The sequence below is a fragment of the Chlamydomonas reinhardtii genome, chromosome 10 (assembly GCF_000002595.2).
Source record: "Chlamydomonas reinhardtii strain CC-503 cw92 mt+ chromosome 10, whole genome shotgun sequence".
NCBI classification, from domain to species: Eukaryota; Viridiplantae; Chlorophyta; class Chlorophyceae; order Chlamydomonadales; family Chlamydomonadaceae; genus Chlamydomonas; species Chlamydomonas reinhardtii.
The window spans coordinates 2,117,845-2,131,296 of record NC_057013.1 but is presented as its reverse complement, the minus strand read 5'-3'; the positions used below and the strand labels follow the sequence as shown (position 1 = coordinate 2,131,296).

Below are 13,452 nucleotides of genomic sequence, written 5' to 3'. Positions count from 1 at the left end.
CACAGCACGGCAATTGTGTTTGGTCATGACGCGTACACACGCCTAGCAGCCGGGCCGCGCATGCAGTGGCAGCAGGCGCCGCATGTGCCGGTAGCTGCTATGACGTACGAAGGAAGGAGCGGGTGCCAAACACACAAAACACACGCGTGCATAGACTGCATACGTGCACACGCATGGTCTGGGGTATGTCGCTCGGGATGTCGATACCTATGCGCCTTGTCTCATACATGCGGGCTGCATGCGTGGTGCGTGCATGCACGCAACACGTGCGAATGCGTGCATCCGCACGTGCGAGTGAATGCAGATGCCACATGGCGACGGCGTGATGCGCAGCCGCGGTGACGGGGATGCTGACGCGGGCGCCTCTCCCTTCTGCCGCACACGGCGCAAGGCAGGTGGCACAACCGTCTTTCTCATTCGTGCACGCTCGTGTTTCAGCATGGTGAGCAGTGGAGTATGAAGCTTGGGCCTTGGGAAGCAGGACGAGTGAATCAGTGTGTAGCTCGCTCAGTTTTGATCCTGAATCAGTTGCGGCGGCTTACTGGTCATAGGTGTGTCGTGGCAATGCGATAGTTATGTCTTGCGAGAGCGAATAGCTGGAGAGCAAAGGGCCGCTCAAGGGTTGCTAAGGTGGCGGTTGATGGCAGGGGCAGGGGCACATGCACCTGGTGTGGTCTTTGCATGCATTTTCGACATTGAACTGGGCGCGGCCGGCGGATCGGGATTTGTGCGCTAGCTAGGCGCATGGTAGGGCGGGAGGGAGCACTCAAGCTATGTACGTTGGACAATTTACAATTTAACATTGTTCGACTCGAAGGGGGTGGGCTGTTAATTGTTTGTGGGTTTGGTTACCTTCCCGGCCTTTCTGATTTCGTCAACCTTGAAACACCTACGGCTGGTTGGCTGGCTGGCAGGCTAGTTGAGTTGGTGTGCAGATGCGGCTTTGGTGACAGCCGTTTCAAGTCTACGCACGGCGCCGTGAAGCGCAGGCTATCAAGGACCTTGAAGCAAGGCAGGAGGATCAAAGCGGAATGAGATGGTGGCACACCGCTTATCTACTCATGTTCACATACCGGGCTGATTATATATACGCTGTGTGGACGGAGGGTTTGGGTTGCTGCATGCCGCAACGACCGATGTCCCGAGGGCGGGTGCTTTGCCCGTATTCACCATGGCACGCACCCAATTTGGTCTGGATGGCATGTCAGAGCAAGCCGCTCGGTTGTGGTGATGAGGCGGTGCCGCCAGGATGCACCGCTCCTCGTGGTGCGTGGATGGTATGTGCATGCTAATTTCTCGATGCGAGTGTCAGGTTTCAAGAATGTGCGCATCAGGGCTTTCAAAGGTTGTCGAGCATGTAGATACTGATGCCCTGAACAACGAACAGTGGGTCCCGCCAACGCCCCGGCCCCCGGGCAAGTTGGGTCAACAGGCAGGACCCAAAATGCAGCATGAGCGAGGTTTGGCAGCAGCAGTGTGCTGTGCGCGCAGTGTCATGCGGTGCGATGTGCGCCCGCTAGCCGCCGCGCGTATGTGCGCAAGCGCTTTGTCCGATGGAGAGAGACAGCAACAGACCTGCATGGCCACTTACGCGTGTGTGCGTGCGGGGCCGTGTTGTGAGATGCTAGCCATGCTGCTTTCGTTCTGCTGCTAGCTGCGGCACGTACATAGTTTGCGTGCATTGACTGCTTACTTATGTGGATATGCCCTTCGAGCCGTTTCCTTGTGGCCTTGGGTCAGGACCTAAGTCAGAGGTCTAAGTCACTTCCATAACACCTAGTAAAATGCTATCTGCCGAGGACCCCTAGGTCACGGCGGGTTCAGTCAACACACGAGAATACTTAGATGTGGCGGCCAGATTCTGTTCTTTTTGGGGGCGGGCTGTGAGAAGAAGTGTGCGTCCTAGCCTTGCTCATGAGGTTCTTTGTACTGTGAAACGGTGTATACAGAGACGAACAAAAGGCTTTTACAAGTCTGGCCCGCTCACGGCCTGCGTTCCGGTATGTGATGATAACCGTTGGGGACTTGGGGTGCGCATGCACTGCGGTGTGTGTGGAGGCAGCCGAGACGGGCTACGGCACATGCGCCACGCGTGACTTTTTAGCAGAGCACAATGGCACAATGTGGTTCTGGGGTTTGTCGTGCACTAGGGATGCTTCAAAGGGATAACGCACGTGGACGCGGGGGCAGTGCGCGTGCCTACTGGCGGGGCTGGAATAAGGCCTGAAGGGGTCCTAGGGCAGAAGGCGATAGATTGCCCACCTTGCTGGCATCTCAATACTTGTACAGGCGGTTGGGGATGGAGAACTGCCGCCAAGTCACTGCTGAATGAGTGCCCATGCTGCAAACTGGCGCAACAGCCGCGGAGCCGTCCCTGTTTTGGCATCTGGGATGGAGTGTGCTAGTTGCAAATTTTGAGTTGATGCGGGGGGCATAGAATTCACTCCTGGTCGCGCCCGCATGGTGGCAAACTGCATCCCCCTCTTACTTGCGGCGGGTGACTCGCTGTTTGCCGTGTTGCCACGTCAGCACCGCGCCCTTGCATTGCACGTCGGGAGCTAGCTAGCCACATACAGCTGTAGAGTGGTGAGCGTATGACAAAGAGGTGATGCGTCTGATGCGGCTGTGGCCGTGCTGACACTCTGCTCAGGGTTGGTGGAAAGAGCAACCTCTCTTCAGGCGCGGCACTTGTTGCGCGATTGCCGAGTGCATGCGGCGGCTAGTGACAATGGGTTGCGAGGCAATGGACCTAGGGTGCCTTGCCCTGGCCTTGCAAACGGGGTTTGCTTTCAGTGAACGGTAAGAGACACGAAGGGGCGCATCGCTGGAGTGGCGTTAGTTAGTTCATTGCGGCGACGGCTTGCTCGTCACACACCTGGTGTGTGGCGCTGCGGTGCCACGTGCCCTTGTCCGCCGGCGTCCTAGGGAGGTGTGGGTGCAAGCGCTTGAGCGCAAGCGCCAGCAGCTGCTGCTTATGATGAACTGCGGAACGTGGGACGGATGTTGCGTGAGACGGATGTTGCGAAGTAAGAATGGCCGGAACGCATTGCGGGTGGGGCGATGACCAAGCGCGACATACAACGAAAGATGAAGTATACTAGTACACCACGTGCTATGCTTGTGGACGGATAGCTTTTGCTGCTGTGGCTTGGGGCGGCTTCAAGCGGGCGGGAGCGTTATGGCTGGGCACTGGACACACCCTGCATAGAGCGGGTTGGTACGGTTGAGAGGAACACGCGTGCATCGCTGGGGCCGGTTTGGGTCCTCCTAATAACGCTGTTCAATAACGGTGCGGGTCAATTGCGGTTGCAAGGCTAGCTGCGGTCGCCGGCTTTGACGCCTGTGTGACGGATAACTTAACAAGCTGCGGTGTGCAACGCAATGCACGTGTGTGCGTGCTAGGGCGAGGCAAGGTCGTGTAACATCAAGAAACAAACAGCGCCAGCTAGCCCCCTCCCTCTTGCGACGGCAGCAGACTGCTGCAGTCCGCAGGCAGCAGCCCTGCATTGCTCGCGATCTCGCATGCTATTCGCACGCGATACAAAGAATACCAGGTTGCAGCCGCGCCGGAGCACCCACTTTAGCCTGTATTGTCCACTGAACGCGCGCACGCCCTAGCCTATGCGCCACATGCAACGAACGACGCATGGATGATTTACAGTTTTACACCAATGACGACGTCTTGTGCATGCTCCCGCCGATGAACACGCATACACCGCACCACAGCTCCCTTGCTTGCCACCCGCCACCTTCCAGGGGTGGCGGGTGGCACCACCGCACCCCTGCCACCCTCCGACATCTGGCCGCTGCCGCGGCCGGCTGGTTTGCGGTCTTCGCGCCCCCCAATACCTTTGCCTCTCATCCTTTGCATATGCGTCTGCTTCTCCGCCCTGTGACATTTTGCACCCGGTCTGCGCCCCAGCTGCACTGCTACCTGCCAAGCTATCCAGCACGCGACCCGTCCTACCGCAAAGCCCGCGCACGAAAGCCCTGCAACGCCGCACACGCCATCCCCCCGCAGCCCCTGAGGCCAGGCTCACTGATTCTAGGTCCAGCAACCAAGCAACTAGCTAGCGTGATGCATGATGAAAATGTCTGAACTGAAACCATCGCTCTACATAGAACAAACCCGTCCATCTACATGAAGCTGTATAGCACGGCGTTGCCGTCGTCGCCGCTCGCCAGGAGCCGGTCGTGTGTGGCCTCCAGACAGCGCACCGCGGCGCGGTTGGCTCCCAGCGCGTACAGCGTGCGGGCGCTCTGTGCGGCGGAGACAGAGATGGCAGGGCGAGATGAGAGGAAGGTTTGGGAGGAAGAGCTGAGAGGAAGAGGTGTGAGGAAGAGGTGTGAGGAAGAGGTGTGAGGAAGAGGTGTGAGGAAGAGGTGTGAGGAAGAGGTGTGAGGAAGAGGTGTGAGGAAGAGGTGGGAGAGCGCAGCAACGGGTTGGGGGCTGTAGATACCAGCCCAAACTAAACCGTGGGGTGAGGCCATTCCAGGAGGCGAAGACAGCGGGGAGAAGCACCATTCTTCTAGCAACTTGCACTCCGCCCTGACCTGACTCGCCCGAGCAACGCGCACTCACACGCATACAAACTTGGCTTGCGCTTTTCGAAGTATGACACACAGCACCACACTACACCGCAGCCTCACCTGTATGTCGATGAAGTGAATGGATCCGTCGCCGCAGCCCACCACCGCCAGGCCTCCCGCCGCCGTCATGCTGTAGGGGAAGTTGGTCAGGCGCACGGTGCCGCACAGCGCAAAGCCCAGCCGCGGATCCAGTGTGCGTACGGTGCCGTCCGCGCCCGCCGTGACCACCATGCCACCTGCCGCGGCGCCGCCCGCGATGATGTCGCCGACCGCGCCGTGCCCCTACACATGCGGCCCATGCGGCGCGGGTGGCGCGGTCAGCGTGAGGCAGGGAGGTGGAGTGACTCGCTGTTGTTCCTTTTTGAGCTAACAGTCGCCGATGCACACGGCGGGCATGAGGTGGCCGTGGCCGTGACCGCAACGGAAGCAAGCGATGTTTTCCTTTTTGTGATGGTGTGTAGGCACGCGCCGCCCCGCGGTGACCGCGCCCGGCCCCCCCTGTCGTCCCGCCCACACCTGCTCGTTCACGTGCAACTGCACCTTGGCAACGTTGGTCCTGCGGGTCCATGGGGCAAGGGAGGTGGCGCGTGTGGCGGTTCGCTCGTTGCAGGGCACGTGTGTAAGTAACGGGCGGGAAGTCCGAAAGAGATGGCATGTGTTGCGTTTAGCTCCTTGCAGGGTACATGCGCGACCAGGGCGCTGCAACAGGAGCACAAAGCTCTAGAAACCATACGGCGGCAAGGCACGCAGCTCAAGCCCCTGCGGGCCCCTGCGGGCCCAACGTGACGCGGTCACATGCCAGCACACCGCGCCACCACCCGTGTCACCATGCAAGCACGTCAACGGGCGCCCACACTCACTTGGATCGTGGGTCCCAGACCCGCACCACGCCGTCCTGACCGCCCGTCACGAAGCAGCCAGCCAGGTTCGCGTCCGCATCACCCGCCGATCTCGCGCCACCCGCGGCGCCGCCGCTGCCGCGGCCATCTGCTCCGAAGCCGCCGCCGCCGCCGCCGCCGCCACTGCTTGCGCCGCGGCCGGGGCCTCCGGTGTCGAACCAGGCCAGGGAGGTGACGTGGCCCTGGTGCACGTTCTTCATGCGCCATGACACACCCGAGGAAGACGTGTCCCACAGCAGCACGTTGCCGCTGCGGTCGCCTGCACGTCACGGTGGCGCCGCGCATTGCATTGCAGCGAGCAGCAGCAGGGGGGTGGCGCGTGCGTGCCCGCAGAAATGAGTCCGCGGACGCACCGGCGCGAAAGCGCACAGGCCGTATACACATGCACACGCAGGGGAGGTGCCCTGGCCATGCCCTCCCCTGTGCACACGCGCAGCATGGCGCCGCACGTGCACTGAGTGTGATTGCGGCTGGCGCGTCACGGCTGCACACAAGTGCCCGAACGAAACAAGCCGCACCTGACACGATGCGCCCGCTGTTGTTCACAATCATTTCCAGAACCGGTGCTTCATGACCCTGTGACACAACGTTGGAGCGAGGGGCCGCATGCCGCCACATCACAACATTGAAACAAGCTACACAAGATCGCTTGACGCACATCAAGCGCTCCCTGCTCGTTGTGGTCTTGCCTCCTTGCTACCGTCCGCACCCCACCCCGCCCCGCCGTGGCCAATACATGGCTCCACCCGGGCCTGACCCTTGCATGCGAGCGCTGCCCCCCTCGGCCCCCCTCTGCCCCCCTCTGCCCCCCTCTGCTCCCCTCTGCCCCCCTCTGCCCTCATCCCCCACCTGCAGGCAGCCCGCCTCGTGCGGCCGAGCTCCCAGCTGCCACAGCCGGATGGTCTTGTCGTACGAGGCGCTAGCTACCAGACCAGACGAGGGATCGTACTTGACCTGGACACACCCACACACATGCAGACACACATGCACACGCACATAGACACACGCTCACGCACACACGGTGGACAATCTGGACATGCGTGGCGTGTCAGGCCTGGGCACCCGAGGTAGACACCCGCCCGCAGCCATCAGCTGGCCGTGCAGCCGCGCGTGGCCACACACACTTACTGCAACGCATACACTCTCTTTGCGCAATATTTTCCTTGCGCTCTTTAACACACACTTGCCAGTCGACACCAGCCAGGCGGGTAGCAGCGACCGCACATGTGCTGACACTCCCGCCGCCTCCGCGCGCAGCCTGCACCCCACCCACCACCCACCACCCACCACCTCAAGGCAGCCCTCGCCAGCCCTTGGGGTCAGCAGCTGGCGTCCTGACGTCCCAGATACGCCACTTGGGCACGCATGCAAATCTCCACGCCGCGCGCACGCCCCCGCACGCCGCCTCGTCATGCTGCACGCCCATCCGCCACCCGCCCACCCGCCCAACCGCCCAGCTGCCCACGGTCCCACGGTCCCACGGTCCCACACTCCCACCCACCCACCTGGGAGATGGGTCCGAAATGCGCCTCTGCCTGCATGCCGCGCGTGCCACCCGCCGGCCACATCCACAGCTTGCTGTCCATGCCGCCCGACACGATGCGGCCGTCCGGGCAGTACGTCACGCACGTGACCCACCTGCATGTACGGCGGCACGTACGGCATGGTGCATGACCAGCGGCCGACGCCGTACACACACGCGCATTGGCATGCACAGTGTCCGGCCCTTACCCTTGTGCTTTTCAACGCATTCAGATGTCACCGGGGGGCCATGTCAGCCATCACGGCTCTCAGCGCCTCGGGCTCAGAAATTGGAACTGGGATCCTGATCGAGCCTACCGTACCATGGAATGGCCGAGAGCTACTTCACCCCAGCCACGCGATACGCCCCCGAAGCTCTTATTAATACGCGCTTTGCCACCCCGCTCTTAGACAGACGGCCAACTCACTCGGTGTGTCCGCAGCTCTTGGTGTAGAGCGTGCGCTTGCGCAGCCCCCGCACAGCATCCAGGACATACAGCGCGTGGTCGGTGGATCCAACCACCACCTCACCGCGCGACCAGTCGGCAGCGGAGCAGGTGTTGGGCCTGCAGAATGTGAGGTGGTGGCCGGGCGCGTGACTGTCTGACCTCGCCCTGGCACCTAAGCAGCTGGTGGGGTGTGCTTGTTCCTAGCCGCCAGGCGCAGTGCCGTCGCTGGATACACATGCGGATAAAGATACGGGCAGCGACACGGACGCAGAAGAGGACAAGCAGCACGCGGCCACGTGTCATGCACAGCACACACACACACACACACACACACACGCATGCATTGCAAACACGTTTTGCGTGTTTCAATCCTCGTGTTTCCTAACACATGCGGAGCCACACACCTACCTGTCGGACAAGTCGCACAGTGCTCCCGCGGGGTCCACCGGCCCCGAGTGCCAGCCGAGCGTGATGCGGGAGGGGTATCGCGACAGCGCCGCCGCGCCAAACGCGCCGCGCGTCTCCACTGCCCCTCCGCCTCCGCCCCTGCTCCCGCCTGCCGGAATGAAGAAGCTGCTGCCACCGCCACTGCTCCCAGCGGCGCCGCTGGCGCCCGCGCCCATGCCTGCGCCGGTGCCGCGCGCCGAGCCGAAGGCTGAGCCCGGCTTGGCCGCACCCCCGCCCGCCATGGAGCTTGATGAGGAGGAGTAGGATGGCGGTCCCGGACGGCGGAGCGAGCCGCCGGCAGCTGAGGACGAGGCGCCGCCGCCCAGGATGCCGCCGCCGCCCATGCCGCCGGCTCGGGCTGCAGGCGTGCGGCCGCTGACGCCACGGGACGGCGAGATGCCCACATTCTGCCGCCTGCTTGCAAGAGCGCGCGAGGGAGGCACTCGGCAGCTGCATGAGTGTACTGAAATGCCGGAGCGTGGATGCCCGGTATGGGTGCAACTCACGCCCACGGAGAGGGGACAACCGGACCGGCCCACTGGCGAGTAGGATGCGGTGCCTGCAGGCGTAGCGCGCGCGTGGCAATTCGCCAGCAGCGCGGCCCGCAGGCGGCCTGAGCCAGACACTGCTGCACTCCTGTCGCGACACACGGCTACGGCGCCCACAGCTGCAAGATGCGCGACCGGCGCCCCCCCTTCATATTTGATACACACCATCCCATGGATGGCTACCCCCCCTGCCCGCCCGCCCGCCCACTCCCACGCTCGTCCCCCCCCTCGCCCCCCTCGCACGGACGCACCCTCCGAAGCTGCCTGCGCTCGCCGCCGGCCCCGCTCCATACCCGGAGCCGTACGATGATGACGGTTCCTCCAGGGCTGCGTATATGCCGCGCTGCTGCGCCGCCAGCGCACTGCCGCTCACGGGCAGGCCTCGGCCGCCGCCGGCCCCGGGCCCGCCGCCGCCGCCGCCATCTCGTATGCTCATGCCGTGCATCTCCTCCCAGGCCTTTTCGAAGTCATCCATGTACTTGTCATTCATAACGTGAGACCGCGCGGCAGAGTACTTGCCTGCGTGTGCACGTTCCGTGGGCAAGTGGCGGCGTTGTTATGCTTGCGTACGTACCCGGCAGTATGCGCTCGGAGAGGCTTGGGGAGGAAGCCTTTGGGCTCCTCGTGCTTTTGGCAGCACATGTAGCACAGTGGCATCGTGAGCCTCTGCTGAGTCTCACGTCAAAGTCATGGATCAAGTCACCAAGGGCATTGAGCGCCCGGGGCGTTATGGGTGTGCTCACCTGCTGGCGGAGGCGCCTGCCCGGTCGGTCGCCTCTCCATGGTGCTGCCTGGTTGGGTCCGCTGGTGTCAAACTCCTCTTGGAGTTCTGTGCTGGTCGGTCAGCCGGCAGATTGAAAGAACTTATTGCTTACAGGTGTCTCTAGTCAGCTGGTGTATGGCTGCTTGGATGCGGGGTCGCAGCTCTACACATGCGTGAAACACATTTCAGCAGGTGGGTAGCTTGCCAGCATCACGAGTAGCGCTGGCGCCTTAGTATCATGCATGTCTGAATCAGTACGTCACCAGACGTTTGTTGTTATGCTCGGCGACTGACGACGATCGGGTTGGCAATTGGGCACTTCTATGGCTTTCAATAAAACCTCCTTCACAGGCACCTTACGCTGTAGTATTCCTTTGCGTTGCATTACATTCTGCACTACTAGGCAAGGCTAGGCCACCGAGCTCGCTACACCGACTCATTCTCGACACTGCCACAAAAATGACGATAGCCCAAACACTGGCAGCATTTTGGAACCATCCGGCTGGTCCCAAGACGAGTGAGTGTTGTTGGAGTGGCGCTCTGCGCAGACTCGGTTTGGTAGCCAGGGTTTCGCCTTCAAGCCATGACCGTGCGCGACACTGGCCCCAATGACGCAGTTCACTTCTGGGCACCGACGTTCAAGTGGGGCATCAGCCTTGCTAACATTGCAGACATCAACCGGCCAGCGGACAAGATCAGCCTGCCCCAACAATGCGGTGAGCACCTGCTGGAGCAGCGGCGAAGCGTGGGCGTGGAGAGGACGTCTGTGGCGTCGTGTCACTTCCATGCATATACCTTTCGCTGCAGCTGCATCAACTGCTGCAGCGTCAGCGTGTACACACCATTGCCCCCACCTAGCCCCGTGTGCCCTCTCCGCTGCACAGCCTCCTCCCTGCGCGCCATCAGCCAGCTAAATATCCCCGCAATCCTGTCGCGTAATGGGCTTCAGTAACTGCCTCAAGGCGATGCGGGGCAGCCGCGCTTCGTGCGGATGCCTGGCGCAGCCTGTACACCTAGGGCGGTCGCGAGCACGCACGCGCTGTCCCGTGCCGCCCCAGCTCTGTGCCCTCGCCTACGGTACTCACCGGCCGGCTCTGCCCTGAATGCTCACGCCTCATGCCGCAGCCATCACGGCCACGGGAGTGATCTGGTCGCGCTACAGCACCCAGATCACGCCGGTAAACTACAACCTGCTGGCGGTCAACGCATTCATGGCGGTGACGGGGGGATACCAGCTGTTCCGCAAAATCACGTGAGCCGCGCGGCTTGTGTGTGTGTGTGTGTGTGTGTGTGTGTGTGTGTGTGTGTGTGTGTGTGTGTATGTGTGTGTGTATGGGGGGGGGCGGAACGGGGGGGGGGGGCGGAGGAGGGGCGGAGGAGCAGGGTGGGGGTCAACATGGCGGGTGGGCAACATGGTGTACGGATTGGGCAGAGGCCTAGAGGGCCGGGGTCGGAATGTGTGTGGGGGGGCGGAATATGGTGGGTTGGGTCGGGGGGAGGGGTGGGTTGAGGGTTGTAGGGGGCAAGCATCAGGGCCAACGGGCACCCGGCGCAGGCTCTGGTAGCGCTGGGCCATACGCCTGTGGCATCTGTGTAGGAGCCGTGTCTGATGCGCTCTAGTTGGTCAGCCGGTGCTGGCGGTGGGGCTACCGGGGGGCTGGCCCGGTGGCAACAGGCCCGGTGGGAACAGCCGCTGTACCTGGGGCCCAGGGCGGGCAGGCCGTATGTCGGCTGGCTGAGACACGTGCATTGGCCGTGGGAGCCGGGAGAATAGGACGGCGAGCGGATAAGGCACGATTGCGCCATAGCTTGCATGACACTTCATCACAGGCCGGCTGCATCCCACAACGTTGTGCCGTGCTTTTGGCATGCTGGTTTCTGTGTGTTTGCCGTGCTCATGTCCTTTGTCCCCTTCTGGCCCTGCGTCATCTGCAGGTATGACATGCAGCAGCCTAAGCCCGCCACCGCATGAGCAGCTGACCAGGACTCAAGGAGAGTTTGATGTCATGTGGGCGAGCCGCACTGCATCAGCGGTCAAGAGCTGCCGCGTGCAGGCGAAACAGGGCAGCAGCATCGCGGGTGGGCGGCCCCACCGGCGGCGGAGGCAATGGCGCGCGGTTTTGATGGATGCCGCGCGGCGTGGCGCGGCGTACTGCCGGTGGCCGCGTGCTGGGGCAGTCGAAAGGCGGCGTGTCACACTTGGAGGCTGCATACTGGCAGCTGCAGGCGGCAGGGCTTGGTGTGGCCTGCCCAAGCCTGGCCAGCACCTGCGGAGGGGAACCTCCCAACGCCAGTGTGCCGGAGGGCGGCGCGTGTGGTTCCATGATTAGAAAAGCGAGTTGGCTGGCTGTTTGGCGGGAGGCATGACACTGCAGCGCACGAGCCTGGTGTGTTCCCAGGGTTAACTTGAGTGCAGGCCGCGTGCTTGTGGCAAGTTGAACTGTGCTTGTCCTGGCTTGCAGGCGCGTGTCTTCATTCAGGTCTGGGTACTCTATTGCTCTTGATGGGAACGATCGAGTAGCGTTTCCTTTTGTACGGAAACCTCTGGATCACATGCGAGGGTAGGCTGTGCGCTGTATGACGGCAGGGGGGGATGACGCACACGGGTATGACGCCGGTCTGAAGAGGGGCAAAAACGTGTCCACACGTGTTTCTCCACGCTCGTCTCCAGGCTGTGCCGTTTGACCCCTCTCCCAGACCGGCGTCATACCCGTGTGGGGATGACGGCACTGGACCGCATGTGAATGTCAGGTGATCACATTGATGGTGGCAAGGGTTTTTGTTAGAATCAGGGAGGGGGCCAGGGTTCTTTCACATGAAACGGTCAGGCGCACGGACAGTACGGCGTTGGAAGACCACATCTCGCATCAGCAGACATGCGGGTCGGTGGGTTAGCGTGCCCCGGCCCCCGCAGGGGGCGCGGCGCACCTATACGTTTCAGAAAGCGGCAGTTGGCAAAGAGTTGCACAACACGTGTTCCCCGCTCCCGCCGAGTGCATACAAGCAATATTTAAGGCCTCCGTTACACGAAGCTGTTGCACATCAGGAAGAAGAGGCCCCAGCGACGAAGTTCAGACCTGGCTCGAACCCGACCGTGAAAGTAACTGTGGTAAAACTGATGCTGAAACATGTATTATACGCCTAAACGCATAGAATGGTGTCCGATGCCTCAAGAAAGACGACTCTTTCTTGAGGCGCTGGTCCAAGGTAACTATCAGATACGTAGATCGCTTCAATCTTAGCACTTATGTACCTGTCAGGAGACCCGTAGGCGTGTAAGCTGCGAGCGCGAGCACCTGTCCTTATTAGTGCCGTGCTGGCTGCCCCCTAACGTGAGACCTATGAAGCTGGGACTCTGTTATTATTATATTTGCAAAACGTGTAAGGCTGAACGGTTTCGCCGCAAGGGCGAACTTGGACTTACTTCGCGACGTCCAACCGTCCAACGTAGCCCCGACCCCCCAGCACCGGCACCCAGATCACATTTGACTTATAGTGAAGTCTGTATCTAGCGGTGGGGGACGGTATGACGGGTTTTGGTGCTGGGGGGGGGGTTGGTTCGGCAGGGTGCGGGGCCGAGCTGCGGGCACGCGGGGGAAGTCCGCGTGCGCCCTCGCAATTTCACAGGGCGTTGGCCCAGCTATTTATATTACATAAATAACTACGTAAGTATTTAGAAGCTGCACGGGAGAAAACGAGCGATTCTGCGTCCCTTGGATCCCATTTCCCCCAGACTCCAATTCCCCGATGAGGCCGACCCCAACCCCGACCTCGACCCCGACCCTGACCCGGTCACCGGTCACCGGTCCGGGAGGTTGTGCGCACGCCAGCATTCGCAGTACCTTTGGTCCAGTTACGACTCTAGCACTCAGATCATACTCAGACTTCAGTCGCCACTTCCAGTGCTCGTATCTTAAGAAGGCAGGTGCGGCGCCAGTGACAGATTTCCGAAATAGGACATCTTTAATTGTCAGAAACCCGCTGCCGCCGCATCTTTCATCTTAGAAATTTTCCGGGGGCTCCGCCCCCGACCTATGCATGGTTCGTGTCAAGCCAGGGGTGTGGCAGGCCGTGTCAGCAATCTCTGAATCTCCCATTCGTGCCGTGCATCCATCTCAAAACAGAAACTCCACACAAACACACAGCTTGGTACACATGGCTGGTACTGGGCATCTGGTGCAATGGCAAACAAGCTTGTCCTGTTACAGCGTGCGGGGAGAGGTTGCTGTTGCCCC

The 13,452-nt window shown here is 61.5% G+C and overlaps 3 protein-coding genes across 3 annotated transcripts; 2 read left to right on the top strand and 1 right to left on the bottom strand.

Moving 5' to 3' along the window:
* The first annotated feature begins 111 nt into the window (after nt 1-111).
* CHLRE_10g433476v5 (uncharacterized protein) lies at nt 112-3,434 on the top strand. The gene is made up of 2 exons (XM_043066680.1): nt 112-245; nt 305-3,434. The coding sequence occupies exons 1-2, from the start codon at nt 210-212 to the stop codon at nt 458-460; spliced, it is 192 nt and encodes a 63-aa protein (XP_042920077.1). The 5' UTR covers nt 112-209; the 3' UTR covers nt 461-3,434.
* Nucleotides 3,435-3,651: 217 nt separating this feature from the next.
* On the bottom strand, nt 3,652-9,451 carry CHLRE_10g433450v5 (uncharacterized protein). Its single transcript, XM_043066679.1, has 11 exons — nt 9,198-9,451; nt 8,706-8,973; nt 7,868-8,320; nt 7,439-7,576; nt 6,995-7,127; nt 6,339-6,443; nt 6,008-6,065; nt 5,451-5,748; nt 5,107-5,146; nt 4,651-4,872; nt 3,652-4,260 (listed from the first exon to the last, which is right to left on the bottom strand). Exons 1-11 carry the CDS (start codon nt 9,235-9,237, stop codon nt 4,138-4,140), a joined length of 1,878 nt encoding a protein of 625 aa, XP_042920076.1. The 5' UTR covers nt 9,238-9,451; the 3' UTR covers nt 3,652-4,137.
* A 120-nt stretch (nt 9,452-9,571) lies between these two features.
* CHLRE_10g433400v5 (uncharacterized protein) lies at nt 9,572-12,508 on the top strand. Its single transcript, XM_001702426.2, has 4 exons — nt 9,572-9,734; nt 9,835-9,933; nt 10,343-10,469; nt 11,153-12,508. The coding sequence occupies exons 1-4, from the start codon at nt 9,677-9,679 to the stop codon at nt 11,187-11,189; spliced, it is 321 nt and encodes a 106-aa protein (XP_001702478.2). The 5' UTR covers nt 9,572-9,676; the 3' UTR covers nt 11,190-12,508.
* Nucleotides 12,509-13,452: the final 944 nt, after the last annotated feature.

Excerpts from the sequence above, each read along its gene's own strand:
- CHLRE_10g433476v5 (XM_043066680.1), top strand. The coding sequence starts at position 210 with ATGCGCCTTGTCTCATACATGCGGGCTGCATGCGTG. Across the intron at positions 246-304 it reads ACATGCGGGCTGCATGCGTG|ATGCCACATGGCGACGGCGT; the intron begins GTGCGTGCATGC and ends GAGTGAATGCAG.
- CHLRE_10g433450v5 (XM_043066679.1), bottom strand. The coding sequence starts at position 9,237 with ATGGAGAGGCGACCGACCGGGCAGGCGCCTCCGCCAGCAG. Across the intron at positions 8,321-8,705 it reads AGCGCAGGCAGCTTCGGAGG|GCGGCAGAATGTGGGCATCT; the intron begins GTGCGTCCGTGC and ends TCTTGCAAGCAG. Across the intron at positions 5,749-6,007 it reads CAGCGGGCGCATCGTGTCAG|GCGACCGCAGCGGCAACGTG; the intron begins GTGCGGCTTGTT and ends CGTGACGTGCAG.
- CHLRE_10g433400v5 (XM_001702426.2), top strand. The coding sequence starts at position 9,677 with ATGACGATAGCCCAAACACTGGCAGCATTTTGGAACCATCCGGCTGGT. Across the intron at positions 9,735-9,834 it reads TCCGGCTGGTCCCAAGACGA|TTCACTTCTGGGCACCGACG; the intron begins GTGAGTGTTGTT and ends CCAATGACGCAG. Across the intron at positions 9,934-10,342 it reads CAGCCTGCCCCAACAATGCG|CCATCACGGCCACGGGAGTG; the intron begins GTGAGCACCTGC and ends CTCATGCCGCAG.